Here is a 20,000-nt window from a genome sequence, read left to right on the forward strand (position 1 = left end):
GGACAAGTCGCCACCTCATCACAGGGCCAACACAGATAGACAGACAACATTCACACTCATATGTGGTATAATAAAGCTTATCTATATTACACATGAAATGATACATGAGGAAATACTGGAGTAATTATCTGACAGAACTGTACAGTTCATTAATAAATGGTGACTTTATTAAGAGGAGAGCAAACAGCATCCTCAAGGACTCATCCCACCCAGGTGGCTTCATTAATAAATGGTGACTTTATTAAGAGGAGAGCAAACAGCATCCTCAAGGACTCATCCCACCCAGGTGGCTTGAACTCTTGCCCTCAGGGAGGCGCTATAAGAGCATCAAAGCAAGGACAAATAGACTGAAAAACAGTTTCTATCCTAGAGCTGTTATTGCCCTAAACTCTGCACTGACCTGAACACTCACCACTGTATTACTTGCTTACCTCTGATAAAGATCTACTGTGCAATATGTTTTTTTTAACATTTTATTATGTTTTTAAATTTTAAATTGTTTTATTATGGTTGTTGTCTTAACACTATTTCATGTAGGTTTGTTTTAAAAGCACTTAGCTGGATTGCTGTCCAATTTTGTTGTTTCCATACAATGACAATAAAGGTATTCTGATTCTGATTCTGAATGTCTCACTAAATTGTGATTGCTATTTTTCCTATCATTATGACATTTATTGTTCAAAATAAATATTATTGTTGAAAAGAAGCAGGTTTCTGGTGGTCGTGGTGGGGCAACACCACGCCGACTCGCTAGGGGGCAGAGCGCCAATCTGAGCATCACACCACCGCGGCCTGTCATCCTGTGGCAACCTATTTACTGCGCATGCGTACTCCCCGCCTTCCTTTTCTCCCGTGCAGCGGAGTCAATTCTCGGTCTTTGACTCCGGGCTCCTTCGTAAGGAGGCCAAAAGACTGCCAAAATGGTTCGTAACCCTTCCAATATGTCTCCCCGTGCGCACCTAAGACGTCCATGCTGTTCTAGGTGGTGTTCGCGGTGGTAAAACACGCGGATGTGTGAACGATGAACGTAGATTGTGTCGAGTTGCGCTCAGCCGGCGCCGTCCTAAACGTGGCCCAATGACTCCCGTAAACGCACCACTTCCGGTGACATGTTTACACTTTCCCCGCGATCTTGTCACGCAAATGTCCCCGCTTATGTGCAACTCCTTGACACAACATTTCATTTAGCTTGTTCGCTGCTCGCCCCGCCAATGGAGCTACATGCTAACGTTAGCTAGTGACACTAACAAGCTAACTTGTCCTCCATGCAGGCTTTTGTGACACTAGTTAGTGACACTAACTTGTCTCCTGTCCTCCATGCAGGCTTTTGTCAAAGTGACACTAACTAACTTGTCTCCTGTCCTCCATGCAGGCTTTTGTTAAAGTGACACTAACTTGTCTCCTGCATTTGTCAAAGTGACACTAACTGGTTTCCTGTCCTCCATGCAGGCTTTTGTCAAAGTGGTGAAGAACATGCTAACGTTAGCTAGTGAGACTGAGCTAACTTATTTCCCTGTCCTCCATGCAGGCTTTTGTCAAAGTGGTGAAGAACATGCTAACGTTAGCTAGTGAGACTGAGCTAACTTATTTCCCTGTCCTCCATGCAGGGTTTTGTCAAAGTGACACTAACTAACTAGTCTCCTGTCCTCCATGCAGGGTTTTGTCAAAGTGACACTAACTAACTAGTCTCCTGTCCTCCATGCAGGGTTTTGTCAAAGTGACACTAACTAACTAGTCTCCTGTCCTCCATGCAGGGTTTTGTCAAAGTGACACTAACTAACTAGTCTCCTGTCCTCCATGCAGGGTTTTGTCAAAGTGACACTAATTAACTTGTTTCCTGTCCTCCATGCAGGCTTTTGTCAAAGTGACACTAACTAACGTGTCTCCTGTTCTCCATGCAGGGTTTTGTCAAAGTGGTGAAGAACAAGGCCTACTTCAAGAGATATCAGGTCAAGTTCCGCAGGAGGAGAGGTAAAATCATCAGCCACGGAGCTCCCGCCATTCACGGCGTAAACTATTGTTTGTGCTTCTCCTAGAGGGGAAAACGGACTACTTTGCCCGCAAGCGCCTGGTGGTCCAAGATAAGAACAAGTACAACACACCCAAGTACCGCATGATCGTCCGCTTCACCAACAGGGACATCATCTGCCAGGTGAGCGCCGGTGTTGCCATGGAGACGGCTTAAATGTGTAGCCGTCCACAGCGATCACCCTAAAAAAACCCTTTCTTGTCATGTTGCAGGTTGCCTATGCCAAGATTGAGGGCGACATGATCGTGTGCGCCGCCTACTCGCACGAGCTGCCCAAATACGGCATCTCCGTGGGCCTGACCAACTATGCGGCGGCCTACTGCACCGGTTTGCTGATGGCTCGCAGAGTACGTATTGCGTCGGCTTTGAATGCCACGTACCCCAGCTTAAGAAGTTCTGCAACGTCGACTTTTGTTAGCGTCCCTTGTTGAGACTGTACAGTTTGCAATTAGCCTTGCAGGTGTCTGGTAGCAAGGCTAATTGCAAACTGTACAGTCTCAACAAGGGATGCTAACAGAAGTCAACGTGTCTGGTAGCGGGCAGCACGGTGGAACAGGGGTTAGTGCATGTGCCTCACAATACGAAGGTCCTGAGTAGTCCTGAGTTCAATCCCGGGCTCGGGATCTTCCTGTGTGGAGTTTGCATGTTCTCCCCGTGACTGCGTGGGTTCTACTCCGGCTTCCTCCCACCTCCAAAGACATGCACCTGGGGATAGGCCCCTCCCACCTCCAAAGACATGCACCTGGGGATAGGTTGATTGGCAACACTAAATGGTCCCTAGTGTGTGAATGTTGTCTCTGTGTTGGCCCTGTGATGAGGTGGCGACTTGTCCAGGGTGTACCCCGCCTTCCGCCCCAATGCAGCTGAGATAGGCTCCAGCACCCCCCGCGACCCCAAAAGGGACAAGCGGTAGAAAATGGATGGATGGGTGTCTGGTAGCAATTTAGCAGACGTCCCTCGTTAGTTGCTGCTTTTCACATTGCTCATGTCAACAGCTTAGCAGTGACGAGATGCTATAGATGAGGCAGGGGTCAAAAACAAGGTGCATCAAATAGTTGAATTATTAAAATGATTATCATATATTTGATTTATAACATTAAAAATCAACAAGTAAATAGGTATGATCAAAATAATATTAATTTCACAGATTCCTGAGCCATTTGGTGAGATGAGCGGTCATGTGATCCTAGACGTGCATGTGAGAACTCGGGCTGGAACTAATGACTATTTTTATAGTCGACTAGTCATCTCAACTATTACTCTGATTAGAAAGTGTACATGTATTCAGTGCCTCTAATTTAGCCAGCAACTTTTGAATTTAGCTTGAGATATTTTTAGGCTAAGAAAGGATTATACTGTAACTAAGCTGCTCATTAGGCTGCTACAAACATTTTTAAACTGTTGTCCATTTAAAAGTAAAGACAAGGGAAGTGCAAAATAAAACAAGTTATATTTTTTATTTAAAAAAAGAAAGTTAAGATAGCAATAACACAATATAATGACAACTATCTTGCTCAAAAGAGAAGCATTTTGTGATGTTTAAAAGGCTGCACACTGATATATTAACTCCTAGACTTAGTGCATATCTTTGTGTCATTGATTAACATTTTAGCTATCTAATAGATTGTATCATTAATATTAGGATATTGGTGCCTAATGTTCAGCGTGTTGTGCTTTTTTCATTGCATTGCAAAATGACACTCCTTTAAAAAGTATTTGAATTGATTTAGACAAAGTTTAGCTGGTTGACTTTGGCTAAAATGATAGTTAAATCTATTTTTCCCACAACTTTCTCACACTTGCTGGCCGTCAACAAGGTAGAAGCTAACATTCTTACTGAGTTAAGAGCAATCCTCCAGATGTCCGACATTCCTTTTAATGCTCCCGTATCACAGATAGTGTCATAAAAACAATATATGCTTTTCAAAATGAGCAAGGTGTTCATATTTTTAACAAGAATCGGAGGAAATATTCCCACACCCGCGATGTTGGTGCGAATGGTGGCTGAGGCTGGCTTTCTCCTCTCAAACACTAGTATGACATCACCACTTTGTCTGACATCTTTTATGGTTTACCAATTGTTACATCCCTAGTGGGAACCAAAGTTCCCTTCAACAACAGCATTAATCATGGCAGAGTTGATGAGAGACTACTATGGGACAAATGATGATCCAGAAACGTATATTTTGAATATAAGGAGGGTGATCTCCCAAGTTTTAGAAGCTGTGTGCTATACAGAGGCAGCTTTAGTCAAACACTAAGCATCATGTAACTATTGCTAAGTGCTAAGCAATATATAGAAACATAATAAAACAATCACTTACTGTACAATGTCTACTCTCACTGGGATGCTGACTGGTGGGATGTTTGTCGTCCTGTTTAGACAAAGAATGAATCATAATCCTCATGAAGTTAAAGAAGAAGGTTGCTGCTCAGCTTCTTGGTCTTTCTCCTCATCTCTGTGCATACGTTTGATGTCAAAGTTGACCAACTTCTCAGTTAGTCCACAACTTTCTACTAGAGACATGATTTATAATCTAGAAATAACTAACTACTCAGGAGAAGCAGCATAATGTCATTACAGCAGCCAGTTAGTTTTGGGATCAGTGCGCCTCTAAAAAATAGTCTTGGTATAGTTGATTGATACAAATGGAGTATTGTTGGTGGTTTTGATTGATTGATTGATTGAGACTTTTATTAGTAGGTTGCACAGTGAAGTACATATTCCGTACAATTGACCACTAAATGGTAACACCCGAATAAGTTTTTCAACTTGTTTAAGTCGGGGTCCACTTAAATTGATTCATGATACAGATATATACTATCATATATACTATCATCATAATACAGTCATCACACAAGATAATCACATTGAATTATTTACATTATTTACAATCAGGAGTGTGGAGGGGGGGTGGGGTGGGGGGGTTGGGGGGGTGGGGATATGGACATCAAGTAGTGGACATAGAGAGAGAGAGATCAGAAGGCATAAGAAAAAGAATCTGCATTTGATTGTTTACATTTGATTATTAGCAATCCGGGGAGGGTGTTAGTTTAGGGTTGTAGCTGCCTGGAGGTGAACTTTTATAGCGGTTTTGAAGGAGGATAGAGATGCCCTTTCTTTTATACCTGTTGGGAGCGCATTCCACATTGATGTGGCATAGAAAGAGAATGAGTTAAGACCTTTGTTAGTTCGGAATCTGGGTTTAACGTGGTTAGTGGAGCTCCCCCTGGTGTTGTGGTTATGGCGGTCATTTACGTTAAGGAAGTAGTTTGACATGTACTTCGGTATCAGGGAGGTGTAGCGGATTTTATAGACTAGGCTCAGTGCAAGTTGTTTAACTCTGTCCTCCACCTTGAGCCAGCCCACTTTAGAGAAGTGGGTAGGAGTGAGGTGGGATCTGGGGTGGAGGTCTAGAAGTAACCTGACTAGCTTGTTCTGAGATGTTTGGAGTTTAGATTTGAGGGTTTTGGAGGTGCTAGGGTACCAGGAGGTGCATGCGTAATGGAAAAAGGGTTGAACGAGAGTTCCCGCCAGAATCCTCAAGGTGCTTTTGTTGACCAGAGAGGAAATTCTGTAGAGAAATCTCGTTCGTTGGTTAACCTTTTTGATTACCTTGGTTGCCATTTTATCACAGGAAAGGTTAGCCTCTAGAATGGAACCTAGGTAGGTGACCTCATCTTTCCTGGTGATGACACTGTCACCTACTTTTATGGTGAAGTGATTGACTCTCTTAAGTTTGATGTGGGACCCAAACAGGATGGATTCTATTTTACCCAAGTGGATGGATAGCTTGTTGTCAGCGAGCCAGGTGCAAGTTCTACAGAGCTCAGCACTGAGGATTTTCTCCACCTGTGACTTGTCCTTGCCGGATACCAGCAGGGCAGAGTCATCCGCAAACAAAAACAATTCACAGTCACATGCCGATGACATGTCGTTTATGTATATTAGGAACAGTAAAGGTCCCAATATACTGCCTTGGGGGACTCCACAGCTCACCGAGAGGGGGGGGGGACACGGTGCCGTTCACCTCTACCACCTGCTCCCTCCCCTCCAAGTAAGACTGCATCCAGCTCCAAGAGGTTTTGTTAAATCCGATTGCTCTGAGCTTATCCAACAGTATAGCGTGGTTAACGGTGTCAAAGGCCTTCTGAAGGTCCAGCATGACCATGCCGCAGTATTTGCCCGCGTCCACCTCATGTTTGATGTGGTCGGTCAGATAGAGAAGGCATGTGTCAGTGGAGTGGTTAGTTCTGAAGCCGGATTGGAATTTGTACATGAGTTTATTAGTGGCAAGGTAACTATCGACCTGTTCATAAACTATTTTCTCCATTACTTTCGAAATGGAGCTGAGAATAGAAACAGGTCGGTAGTTGCCAGGTTCCAATTTGCTTCCTTTTTTAAAGAGGGGAGTTACTCTTGCTATCTTAAAATCTTTTGGTACTTGGCCTTGTGTAATTGATAGGTTTATTATGTGCGTGATGATCGGGGCAATGATGGAGGCAGAGTCCCTGAGGAATCTGGAGGGAATATTATCAAGGCCGGTGGCCTTGTTAGGGTGGAGCGCGCTCAATTTTTTAAACACCTCATCAGCTGTGACCATTTCATTGGTTTTGGATAGTTATTGACAGATTTATGTGCAGAATAGAGGATTCCTGTTGACTCCAGAGTTAGAAAGCATCAAAAATAAATGTGTTGTCTTACGTACAGTAGATGTTGTGAATGATGGACATCTCCTTCCAATGAATGCAAATGTCCAGTATCATTGATCTAGGGACTATGAGCAGAGTGCAGACCACCTTGCACCGTGATCTTTTGCCAAAGGAATATTCCAAATGGCCGGCAGGCATTGTGGCATGATATTCTTGCATGTTTTGCAGATTGGAAATATAATTAGATGTGATCCAATGAAACACCCTTCAGCATATCATTTATGAAGAGTATTTATTTTTCCATTAAACTGGCACTTTAACCCGTAAGCAGAAGTCCTGCTTAGTGACCAACAACAAGAAATAAGACTTAATGTAAGTCAGTAACATGAATGAAGGTTTTTGTCAAATTAAAAGCATGATGTGGTGATGGACGTTTGGCACCTGGTATTATTATTAGGTATGCCCAATATTTTATGCCCCCAGCGTTCTCATGTGCGGCTTTGTGAAAAGTGTACAGCAATGTCTTGTTTATTGCAATTGTTTCTGGACATGATTGCCAGAGGAATCATTTATTATAAATCCTATATTGGATTTGACTTTTATTGCCAGGTACGTTTACACATATGAGGAATTTGTATTGGTGCAAAAACAGCTAACATGAGAAAAAGCCAGAATTTAAATATGTAGGACATAAAAAACATGTGGACGACCTAAAGGCCTTTTTCAACAGGAGAACCCTCTAGTGATGAAAGACCCTAACGCCACTTTGACACTCTTTCATCAATATACTCATGCTGCTGAGGCTCAGCCAATCCCTGGCCACGATACTGAACAGCTTGCTCTAAATTGCTTTGGTCTCATTTACTGGCCAATACTACTGTGGTATTTGTATTTATAGTTAATTTGTATGCTTCAAATTGCTTACTTAAGCTCAAAAATGTTGTAGATTAAGCTTTAAAAAAACTAATGTGGTGAACCTGCGATATTTGAAGTGCAATGTGACAAACCTGTATTTCAGTTTAACACCAATAACAAGACCTATACCAACGATCCATAACTAAACCTTTTTTTAAATGTATATTGACTACTATTAGGAACTATACATTTTTCATGTAAAGTTCAAGGGTATCCAAAGTGCAGACCGGTAGCCAATTTAGCCCTGCGGCCTGATCATTAAAATGAAATGAATTAATTATCAAGATCTTTGTAATGCTGTCAAGCTCTACATTTTTAAAATCAGATTAATCATACTTTTGAATTTGGATTATTCACAATTATGCTTGCATGGTTTCAATTAAGTTAAAGGCCCCAACGCTTGGTCACAAAAGCAATGTTATTGTTGGAAGGAATAGCAAAACAGATCTCAGTACATACACATAATTAATCCAATATTTGTTGTTGTAAAAGATCACTTATTTTTGAAAGCCCTACTTATTAATTTGTCACGGGAAACAAAAAGCTCATGTGTCGATAGCTTAGCATTGGTTTAGCATCTTTAATGTGGAAATTTAAACACACCTGGTCTTGTTAGTACCAATAAGGTTTGCAGCCGTGCCTCTATAGTACCTACTATTGATGACCATCCATGTGGGTCTGCTACTCTTTTTGAACATTAAGACCAAAAGCAAATTGTCCCTCAGACTTTTATTGTGCTTGCTGTCGCACGTCCTCAGCTTCTGAACAAGTTTGGTCTGGACAAAGTGTACGAAGGACAGGTGGAGGTGACCGGCGACGAGTTCAACGTGGAAAGCGTGGACGGGCAGCCGGGTGCGTTCACCTGCTACCTGGATGCCGGGATGGCCAGAACCACCACGGGCAACAAGGTGTTTGGAGCCCTGAAAGGTGCTGTGGACGGAGGCTTGAGCATCCCTCACAGGTCAGCAGCTCCTGTAGTTTTGCTAACAAGAACATTTCTTTGTGAACACTTTTTGTTTCTAGTCCATTCCCTGGGGAGTTGGAAAGTAGGACAGCGGAGTGTGACTCATGACTGTCAGCTCTGCAGCACCACAATATTCCTTCCCAAATCTCCTTTTGAAACCTTTCAAGTGGGCCCAAGTTGAAAAATAATCTGGACACAATATCACAAAATAGTCTCTAGTGACCCACTTTCTAGTCTGTATGACTAATGACTTGGACTATGCCTACCCTCACCTGCACAGAGCACACATTGCCATGTGCACTAACTTGTTTTGTTGATATATTGAAATATATGTGCACTGTTACTTAAAGCCTGAACATAGTGTTTCAGTCCATATTGACAATTATTCATATTATATGACCTTTTATTTGAAATGAACTTCCTGTGATTATAATCCCTCAGCTATCAAGGTAGAAAGGAAGTGTCAACACAAGCATGGAACACACTGAATGTCAACTAAATAGTCAAATCACATTAAACACTTAATACGATCTTAAAAATAAGGAATATGTAAGAAATGCTTCATAAAGTAGGCAATATCTGAAGAGGATGGCAAACAGCATGGTGTACTCGGCATGTGACCAATACAACTTGAAGTGTAAGAAAATAGTGCAAAGTGTGAAAATGTCAACATAGAAACCTGAGAACTATTTTCTGCAGGTTTAGTGGCAGGAAGTTACAGCTGTGCTCTAAAGAGTGAGCTAAGGTGAAGTGGTATTAGCGCTCTTGCCTTGCATCATGTACAGACCACAATGGTCTGACTACGGTCCCTTTTAAAAAATGTAAAAACTGTCCAGGTGACTTTTCCTCTTTTGTCCACAATTTCTCCATTTGGACTTTGTCTTCTCACTCCATAGAAAGAATCAAGCAAACGTGATAGTTGATACTGTCACCTGATTGGCTGTTAGCGTGTCACTTCCTGCGTTGCTAAGTTACCATAGAGCGAGTGTCTTTGTTCATGCAACCAACCTTGCTTCCATACTTCACCTTTCTTCCCACCAAAAAAGAAAAAAGTGATGAATTTAATCAAACACATTTTTTATTGATGTGGATAACGTGTCTCAGCCCTATTATCTGTCAATCAACAGTGAGGCTTATCTTTGATTCTGCTCTTGTGTGTACTTAATGTTTAAGCTCTTCTGTAAATTGGACCTTTACAGAAATAAACACCAAAGTAGTTTGTATGGAGCTGTTTGGTGTGCATGTTAGCAAAGTGGACTTTATTCAGTACAGTTTGCAGTAGAAAGTGTTATGTTGGTGACAACATGAGCACAATAGTTGTATATGTTATAAAGTCATGCCTGAGTATAGCAGGCTGTTAACTTGCATTGACTATTTGATTACCGTAATTTCCGGACTATAAGCCGCTACTTTTTCCCCTCGTTCTGGTCCCTGCGGCTTATACAAGGGTGCGGCTTATTTACGGCCTGTTCTTCTCCGACACCGACAAAGAGGATTTCGGTGGTTTTAGTACGCAGGAGGAAGACGATGACACAATGATTAAAGACTGACTTTTCATATACCGGTAGGCTGGTTATTTTGATAACGTACAGGCGAGCACTTTGTATTACTTTGCATCGTTGTATTATTTCTACTCTGCACGAATGCTGTTCGCCATGTCAAAGATGTGAAAGTTTGATTGAATGATTGAAAGATTTATTGTTAATAAATGGGACGCTTTGCGTTCCCAAACAGTCATCTCTGTCCCGACAATCCCCTCCGTGGTAGCAGGAACCCCTATATACTACGCTAATTACACATCAAAACCCTGCGGCTTATAGTCGGGTGCGGCTTATATATGGAGCAATCTGTATTTTCCCCTAAATTTAGCTGGTGCGGCTTATAGTCAGGTGCGGCTTATAGTCCGGAAATTACGGTAGTTTCATGCACTGTAAATGTATGCAATGTGTCTCAGTGCATCACACTTTTTCAACATTTTGTTCACAGCCCTATTCCAAAATGAATACCTTTTATTTTTGTCCTCAAAATTCTACACACAATACTCCATGACAATGTGAAATATTTAGTGCTCTGCCGTGCACTGTCGAGTGTGCGACCTTATATATAGACAGGTGTGTACCTCCAAATCATGTCCAACAGACAAGTTACCACAGGTGGACTCCATTGAAGCTATAGGAACATCTCAAGGATGATCATGTGAAACAGGATGCACCTGAGCTCACTTTTGGGCTGTAAATACTTATGTACGTGTGAGTTCTTGTATTTTGTTTTGACTACATTGTCATGGGGTATTGTGTGTAGAATTTTGAGGACAAAAATGAACTTATTCCATTTTGGGATAAGGCTGTGGAAAAAGTGAAGCGCTGTTTCCAGATGTAAGCGTGGAGGGCTGTACAGTAAATATATCTAAGCATTATGTTTCCTTCCTCAGCACCAAGCGCTTCCCAGGGTACGACGGTGAGAGCAAAGAGTTCAACGCCGAGGTTCACCGCAAACACATCCTGGGCATCAACGTGTCTGAGTACATGAGCCTCCTGCTGGAGGACGACGAGGAAGCCTACAAGAAGCAGTTCTCCCGCTTCATCAAGAATGGAGTGACTCCTGAATCGGTATGTGCTCCGGTCTCTGCTCCACACCCAAAGTCCACAACTTGGTCAGGATGTGACTCCTTCTCTTTCAGATTGAGGAAATGTACAAAAAGGCTCATGCCGGCATTCGCGAGAACCCAGTCCATGAAAAGAAACCTCCCAGAGAGGTCAAGAAGAAGAGGTGAGTACACGTACACACTGGGCCCACATTCAATTAACCCAGGATTCATTCAAACAAAGTCTTAAGTTACCATGTGCATGCTTCAGGAGCATGAAGTCAATTAAGTGAGGGAAATGAACATGAAGTCTTAAGTTACCATGTGTATGCTTCAGGAGCATGAAGTCTATTAAGTGAGGGAAATGAACATGAAGTCTTAAGTCACCAGCGTGCATGCTTCAGGAGCATGAAGTCAATTAAGTGAGGTAAATGAACATGAAGTCTAAGTTACCATGTGCATGCTTCAGGAGCATGAAGTCAATTAAGTGAGGGAAATGAACATGAAGTCTTAAGTTACCATGTGTATGCTTCAGGAGCATGAAGTCTATTAAGTGAGGTAAATGAACATGAAGTCTAAGTTACCATGTGCATGCTTCAGGAGCATGAAGTCTATTAAGTGAGGGAAATGAACATGAAGTCTTAAGTCACCAGCGTGCATGCTTCAGGAGCATGAAGTCAATTAAGTGAGGTAAATGAACATGAAGTCTAAGTTACCATGTGCATGCTTCAGGAGCATGAAGTCAATTAAGTGAGGGAAATGAACATGAAGTCTTAAGTTACCATGTGTATGCTTCAGGAGCATGAAGTCTATTAAGTGAGGGAAATGAACATGAAGTCTTAAGTCACCAGCGTGCATGCTTCAGGAGCATGAAGTCAATTAAGTGAGGGAAATGAACATGAAGTCTAAGTTACCATGTGCATGCTTCAGGAGCATGAAGTCAATTAAGTGAGGTAAATGAACATGAAGTCTAAGTTACCATGTGCATGCTTCAGGAGCATGAAGTCAATTAAGTGAGGTAAATGAACATGAAGTCTAAGTTACCATGTGTATGCTTCAGGAGCATGAAGTCAATTGAGGGTAAATGAACATGAAGTCTAAGTTACCATGTGCATGCTTCAGGAGCATGAAGTCAATTAAGTGAGGTAAATGAACATGAAGTCTAAGTTACCATGTGCATGCTTCAGGAGCATGAAGTCAATTAAGTGAGGTAAATGAACATGAAGTCTAAGTTACCATGTGTATGCTTCAGGAGCATGAAGTCAATTGAGGGTAAATGAACATGAAGTCTAAGTTACCATGTGCATGCTTCAGGAGCATGAAGTCAATTAAGTGAGGGAAATGAACATGAAGTCTAAGTTACCATGTGCATGCTTCAGGAGCATGAAGTCAATTAAGTGAGGGAAATGAACATGAAGTCTTAAGTTACCATGTGCATGCTTCAGGAGCATGAAGTCAATTAAGTGAGGTAAATGAACATGAAGTCTAAGTTACCATGTGCATGCTTCAGGAGCATGAAGTCAATTAAGTGAGGGAAATGAACATGAAGTCTTAAGTTACCATGTGCATGCTTCAGGAGCATGAAGTCAATTAAGTGAGGTAAATGAACATGAAGTCTAAGTTACCATGTGCATGCTTCAGGAGCATGAAGTCAATTGAGGGTAAATGAACATGAAGTCTTAAGTTACCAGCGTGACTAAGTCACCATGTGCATGCTTCAGGAGCATTAGGGGCGGCATGGTGTAGTGGGTAGAGCGGCCGTGCCAGAAACCTGAGTGTTGCCGGTTTGCTCCCCGCCTCTAGACATCCAAATCGCTGCCGTTGTGTCCTTGGGCAGGACACTTCACCCTTGCCCCCCGTGCCGCTCACACTGGTGAATGAATGATAGGTGGTGGTCAGAGGGGCCGTAGGTGCAGATAGGTGGTGGTCGGAGGGGCCGTAGGTGCAGATAGGTGGTGGTCAGAGGGGCCGTAGGTGCAGATAGGTGGTGGTCGGAGGGGCCGTAGGTGCAGATAGGTGGTGGTCGGAGGGGCCGTAGGTGCAGATAGGTGGTGGTCGGAGGGGCCGTAGGTGCAGATAGGTGGTGGTCGGAGGGGCCGTAGGTGCAGATAGGTGGTGGTCGGAGGGGCCGTAGGTGCAAATAGGTGGTGGTCGGAGGGGCCGTAGGTGCAGATAGGTGGTGGTCGGAGGGGCCGTAGGTGCAGATAGGTGGTGGTCGGAGGGGCCGTAGGTGCAGATAGGTGGTGGTCGGAGGGGCCGTAGGTGCAGATAGGTGGTGGTCGGAGGGGCCGTAGGTGCAGATAGGTGGTGGTCGGAGGGGCCGTAGGTGCAGATAGGTGGTGGTCGGAGGGCCGTAGGTGCAGATAGGTGGTGGTCGGAGGGGCCGTAGGTGCAGATAGGTGGTGGTCGGAGGGCCGTAGGTGCAGATAGGTGGTGGTCGGAGGGGCCGTAGGTGCAGATAGGTGGTGGTCGGAGGGGCCGTAAGTGCAGATAGGTGGTGGTCGGAGGGCCGTAGGTGCAGATAGGTGGTGGTCGGAGGGGCCGTAGGTGCAGATAGGTGGTGGTCGGAGGGGCCGTAAGTGCAGATAGGTGGTGGTCGGAGGGCCGTAGGTGCAGATAGGTGGTGGTCGGAGGGGCCGTAGGTGCAGATAGGTGGTGGTCGGAGGGGCCGTAGGTGCAGATAGGTGGTGGTCGGAGGGGCCGTAGGTGCAGATAGGTGGTGGTCGGAGGGGCCGTAGGTGCAGATAGGTGGTGGTCGGAGGGGCCGTAGGTGCAGATAGGTGGTGGTCAGAGGGGCCGTAGGTGCAGATAGGTGGTGATCAGAGGGGCCGTAGGTGCAAACTGGCAGCCTCGCTTCTGTCAGTCTACCTCAGGGCAGCTGTGGCTATAAATGTAGCTTACCACCACCAGGTGTGAATGAATGATGGGTTGTCACTTCTCTGTGAAGTGCTTTGAGTATCTAATAGAAAAGCAGGATATAAAATCTAATCCATTATTATTATTATTAAGTCAATTAAGTGAGTGTAAATGAGCATGAAGTCTGAAGTTACCAGCATGAATAAGTCCTGTCAACAGGAAGTGACTCACCTGACGTCACAAACTGGAAATTAAACTGATCACCCTTTACAACTAAAAATACAAAATAAACATACTTAAACACACACACAATAATAATATGGCTCTTATCAATATTTCATGTTACCTCTGCCAAGTAAGTCTATTGTGTATATTCATTGTAGTTATTAAAAAAACAACCTGGTTAATAACATTGTAGTACGTTCAACAAAACCATTACGTGATGATTAAGTTTTGCTTGTGTATATTTCAGGCTCCCCCACCCCATTTAACACCTTTTATTGCTTTTTGCTTGTGATTATTTTGCTTGCAGTATTTTTTGTTGTATTTACCTTGGTAATTAAAAGTTTGCATTTTAATTCCAATGTTAAAATATATGAGAAATGAGTTATTTGAATGGTATACTTGCATTATTATACATTTTCATTACATCACTGGTTAATTTGCTCACAAAAAATGTCATCGGCAATAGTATTAATAGGTCAATATATCGTGCAGTGAAATGTATCGGCCCAGGCTTACACACACACACACACACACACACACACACACACACACACACACACACACACACACACACACACACACACACACACACACACACACACACACACACACACACACACACACGTCCTAAAAAAGAAAAGCACTTTTGATGTTCCTCCTGATGCTGATGTGTTTTTGTGACACAGGTGGAACCGTGCCAAGCTGTCTCTGGCCCAGAGGAAAGACCGCGTGGCCCAGAAGAAGGCCAGCTTCCTGCGGGCTCAGCAGAAGGAGGAAGCGGAGTGAGGACTCGCTCTGCTCCTTTGCAGAAATTTTGTTCTAATAAATTTATGGAAAACACTGAAACATGTCCTGCTTTGATGGCCTGTGAGCGGCAGCTGTAAGTTCTGTTTCTACTCACCATATCATGTCTGAAAGGTACAACCCCAACCCAGGAAAGTGTGGGATCTGGTTAGGAGTCTTTGGTGTGGGAGATCTTCTTCCAAAGTAGCGTCTTGAGGTTGTTGAGGACCAGTGAGTGTTCGATCTCCGTGTGCTCGGCCAAGCCTCGGAGCGCCATGCAGGCGTACAGCTGCTTCTCCAGCTCCTGGCGGATGTCGGGCGGCGCCCCCCGCAGGACGTAGTCCTTGAGGGTGTGGCAGGCTTTGGCCAAGTTGGGCTTGGTGACCTCAGTGGTGCAGCGGTGCTTGGTGAGGTCACAGGAAGTGAGGCAGTCCACGCCGTAGAGGCAGTCGCCATCGGCGTCGCACCGCTGCTGCCTGATGGCCTCCTGGAAGGCGGCTTCGGGGACCACGTACTGCGCGTCCACCACCTTCAGGTCGTGGCGCTTGGTGTAGCCGAAGCTGGCGGCGCTCAGGTCGCACATGAGGAAGCTGCCGAAAGTGCCGTGGAAAAGGTCTTCCACCAGCTCCAGCAGCCCCATGGAGATCTTGGCCCTGTGCGGCCAGGCCGGCGTGAACCACTGGTCCAGACTGCGCCGCACACCCGCCGGCATCCACACCTCCAGGACCCAGGGCAGGCCGTAGAGGGGAGCGTGAGGCACCTTCTCCATCATGTACAGGTCTCCACAGAAGCCCAGCACCTTGGGCATGTGGCCCCGGTCCTGCAGGGCCAGTGCCAGCAGGAACTCGTTGAGCTGCAGCAACGCCCAGGAGGACCGCGCCTCGGCCAGCGAGATGTGGCCGTCCCTGTTGGCGTCGGCCGCCGCCAAGGCCCGCCTGGCCAGCTCGCCCAGGTTGGCCTGCTCGCCGCCCACTTTGGCCTGTGAAGAAAGGTGTGCTCTTGTCAAACACGCTCGCTTGGTTGAAGAAGATCCTCACCTTTAGGTGGGTGAGGACCATCTCCCGGAACCTCTCCACCGATGTTCCTTTGGTGGGCTTGTCGAAGGCGGCGGCTTCCTTCCTGGGCTCCGTGTCGCTTCCCAAATCGTAACGAGGAGCCTCGTCCATCTGGCACTTGATGAGCCCCTCCAAGTCTCCCCAGGTGCCCGAGTACACCTGGAAACAGCAAGAACTGCCCACTCCTCTGGTACTGTTCCTCTATCAGCCTTGACTTGTGCTACAGTTTGTCCATTCAAAGGAATGCACCGTAATAACAACCAGAAACTGGCAGCCTAGTCACCAAAATGTTACTGTAAAAGTGTTTTTTTTAGAACATATTAGGTTAAATGGAAAAACAGTACCACTGTTTTTTTTTAACAATTAGTCACCAGAATTGTATTGTTAAAAAAATGTTTGTTTTTTAAATTCTACAACAAATTAGGTAAATTGAAAAACTACCACTGTTTATTTTATGGTAAAAAACAGACTACTTAGTCGCCAAAATTTGACTGTAAAATGTTGTTTTGTACATTGAAAAACTGTATCGCTGTTCATGTTTTTTAAAAATTTCTGGCAACTAATCTGCCAGGTTTTTAGCCCAAAAAATAATTAGGCAGTTTTTTTTACAGTAACACAGCATAAAAACAACCTTGGATTGTATAGTAAATACTTTACGATACAACATCCTGTTTTTTATTTACAGTATTATGATAAATGGAACATTACCACTGATGTGTTTTTACGGAAAGTTATTTTACAGTAAAATGTTTTTTTTTTTTACAGCATATTACTGTAAATTGAAACTACCACTGTTTTTTACAGTAAAATGTTAACCAAGCTGCCAGTTTCTTACTGTAAAAGAAAAGTGCTGTTTTTCCATTTACAGTAGATTATACGGAAAAAAATCTGCTTTGGTTTTATTTAAAAAAAATCACAAAAGTGCCAAAAATGGAATATGAAATGGTGAGAAAGTCTTCAGTTAGATATGAAAGTCAAATTGCCAAGTTCTAAAGTGGAGCTGATCAAATACGAAGTATTATAATAATACATCTTTACTATTTAAGTCTCCACACCTTTTAAAAAACTAAGCCATGCGCTCGTTTCTAACTTTCATTGAGGGTCTTTGAACGCACCACAGTTAAATGCAAAACTCCTGCCACAAATAGATTTGATTATATTTCTGTCTTTGACATTGTTCCCCTGATTCAATGATGAATATTACTTTCATTCATTTGAAATGAACATTTATGAGCTTATTTTATACAATAAAGTTTTAAATAGTGTTTTGCACAGGGATTTCTGGCTTTGACCACAACCCTAAAAAGTTAATGTGTAATTCAGCCCCATCCCCACTAGATGGAGCAAGAACACCAGTTTGGGACAATGATGGGTGGGCTACATTGTGGTTATCTACAGCTCTTAATTCAAATGAAAATACATACATTGGGATAATTTGAATGAACTTTGACCTGAAGGTGTATGAATTGTGTGATGTATATCTTTGACGCACTTTGTTTGCGACAAAGGGTCAAGGGGTGAAGTAAAGAAGCACACCTGGTTGTCGGCCTGAGTGGAGAGACACCTGGCCAGGTACAAGGTGTCCTTCTCACACAGGCTGCTGCAGGCTGAGCCGTCCACCACACCTTTCCTGTACTTGCTGCACTGGAGACAGGAAGCATGCTGAGGTAAGGATGCTAATCTTCTTGCTAAATCTACGATCTTTACCATGGACTTAGTGCACTGGTGTCCCCGGCACAGCTCCGTGTAGGAGGAGTACTCCACGTAGACCACCCAGCTGCCCACAAAGACCACCAGCCAGGAGAAGAACAGGTACTTCATGTGCATGTAGGACACTCGGGCCTGTGATGGATGCATGAACCAAAAGTCAGTTATTTCTACAGCTTGTCTCCATGAACTGCTTCAATGACTCACACCTTCTAGTGATTGCTCAATGTAGTCACTTCTGCACTTCTCACCACTAATGCTTTTAAATAGGCTGAAATACCCAAAAGAGGACACATATATGCGTGCCAAGGCCGGGACTAGGTGACAATTTGCCAACGATACTCCAACTTGCTTTATAAATAATATATTTATTTCAATAAAGCATTTTTTCTCCTCTGTTGACAGCAGTGTTAGCGCTAGGAATGTTCAAAATGGGGTCCCAGGGACCCCATCAAGTCATAAAAATGGGGTCTCGTATGCATTATCCTGTTATATCTCACATTCTATATTGTGTTTTGGAAAAAGGTTGTCATAAACGTTACTTCATTAAAAATAATAATAAAAAAAGAAAACATGTAAATGTATTCAGTTATAAACATTCATTTACTTTCTTCTTTCCTTCATGGATCTAAACTTTACCACTGCTGCTAGTTTTTTCTATGTTTTTATTGAATAAGTTGTAGGTGTATTTATTTCAGTATAAACGTGTTTTGCTTGGGTGATGATAATGGTGTGCCAGGGCATACATACTGTACATTTTATATTTAAATCTCTGGAGTCTACATCAACTTCACATCTATCCTCATTTCAAAATGTTTTAGGTTTTTTATGTTGTTTGTTTGTTTGTTTGTTTTCCGCCCTTTTTTGTCAAACAAAACTATGTTTTTAATGGCAAACGCACAAAATATGCAAAATCTTTCACCTAAAATATTTTTGTTAGTGTAATATTTGGTGTGAAGTCATGGGAACCTTGGATAGGTCAATAATTCATAATAACATTGATTTTGATTCAATATTATGTTTTGAGCAATGACAGTTTGAAAGAAAAAAAACCAGCTTTGTTTTATTAGTCAACATTTGAGGAGAGAACTCAATTTTAAAATTCAGATGATAAATTCCACCATGAAAAGTTTTGGCGTTTCCATCACAGGTGTCAAACAATCTGAGCCAAGTACATAAGCAAAGTCCAAGCATCAATGTTTTTAAAAGAATGTACACAAATATATTGTTGACAGCACTAAGTTTGTATGTGTGTGTATATGTATACTATGTATACATGCTGTTGTGTCACATTCATAGTTACTTGTTAAATGTATGTTGTACATATATATATATATATATATATATATATATATATATATATATATATATATATATATATATATATATATATATATATATATATATATATATATATGTATTTATATAACATTTTTATATACTATTATTATTATTATTATTATTATTATTAAACATACAGTAAGTAATATGAGGGGTGGGATTACATAAGTTTTTACTTCTTCTCACTCCTTTTCGGATATGTTTACATTGTTTATTTTCATTTCTTGTTTCTTTTTGCTTTTTATTATTACTATTATTATTATTATTATTTTTTTTTTTGTTATTCATTCTTGAATGGCTTTTTTGTTGTTTTTTGCAAAATGTTTTTGTTTTGTCTACATATTCGAAATAAACATGAAAGAAAGAAAGAAAGAAAGAAAGAACATTGCAACTTTTTCTAAATGACATTTAACCTTCAAAGGCCTACTGAAAGCCACTACTAGCGAGCACGCAGTCTGATAGTTTATATATCAATGATGACATCTTAACATTGCAACACATGCCAATACGGCCGGCTTCACTTATAAAGTGACATTTGACATTTCCCGCGAAATATCCTGCTGAAAACGTCTCAGTATGATGACATCTGCGCGTGACGTCAGGGATTGTAGCGGACATTTTGGGACAGCATGGTGGCCAGCTATTAAGTCGTCTGTTTTCATGGCGAAATTCCACAGTATTGTGGACATCTGTGTTGGTGAATCTTTTGCAATTTGTTCAATGAACAATGAAGACACTAAAGAAGAAAGCTGTAGGTGGGAAGCGGTGTATTAGCGGCCGGCTGCAGCAACACAAACACGTAGCCGGTGTTTCATTGTTTACATTCCCGAAAGATGACAGTCAAGCTTTACCATTGGCCTGTGGAGAACTGGGACAACAGAGACTCTT

The 20,000-nt window shown here is 42.7% G+C and overlaps 2 protein-coding genes across 4 annotated transcripts in view; one reads left to right on the forward strand and one right to left on the reverse strand.

The window, feature by feature from the left end:
- The first annotated feature begins 791 nt into the window (after window positions 1-791).
- LOC133644506 (large ribosomal subunit protein uL18A) lies at window positions 792-15,066 on the forward strand. 2 transcript variants are annotated; one of them, XM_062039035.1, is made up of 8 exons: window positions 792-923; window positions 1,902-1,971; window positions 2,037-2,152; window positions 2,242-2,376; window positions 8,356-8,558; window positions 10,993-11,170; window positions 11,242-11,330; window positions 14,913-15,066. In XM_062039035.1, the coding sequence occupies exons 1-8, from the start codon at window positions 921-923 to the stop codon at window positions 15,010-15,012; spliced, it is 894 nt and encodes a 297-aa protein (XP_061895019.1). In that variant the 5' UTR covers window positions 792-920; the 3' UTR covers window positions 15,013-15,066. The 2 variants fall into 2 exon arrangements, with proteins under 2 accessions (XP_061895019.1, XP_061895018.1); XM_062039034.1 differs by lacking the exon at window positions 792-923 and having other exon boundaries at window positions 1,896-1,971.
- The window catches only part of LOC133644505 (divergent protein kinase domain 1A-like), a 9,157-nt gene continuing 3,133 nt past the window's right edge, over window positions 13,977-20,000 (reverse strand). Inside the window, exons 2-5 of one of the 2 annotated variants that reach the window (XM_062039033.1) lie at window positions 17,772-17,906; window positions 17,601-17,708; window positions 16,047-16,223; window positions 13,977-15,988 (exon numbers count right to left, since the gene is read on the reverse strand). In XM_062039033.1, the coding sequence (XP_061895017.1) occupies window positions 15,179-15,988; window positions 16,047-16,223; window positions 17,601-17,708; window positions 17,772-17,906 (1,230 nt within the window). In that variant the 3' untranslated portion in view covers window positions 13,977-15,178. Of the gene's footprint in view, window positions 15,989-16,046; window positions 16,224-17,600; window positions 17,727-17,771; window positions 17,907-20,000 lie in introns of both variants that reach the window. The other variant, XM_062039032.1, reaches the window with a different exon arrangement.

This window comes from Entelurus aequoreus, linkage group LG27 (assembly GCF_033978785.1).
Source record: "Entelurus aequoreus isolate RoL-2023_Sb linkage group LG27, RoL_Eaeq_v1.1, whole genome shotgun sequence".
Classification (NCBI taxonomy): Eukaryota; Metazoa; Chordata; class Actinopteri; order Syngnathiformes; family Syngnathidae; genus Entelurus; species Entelurus aequoreus.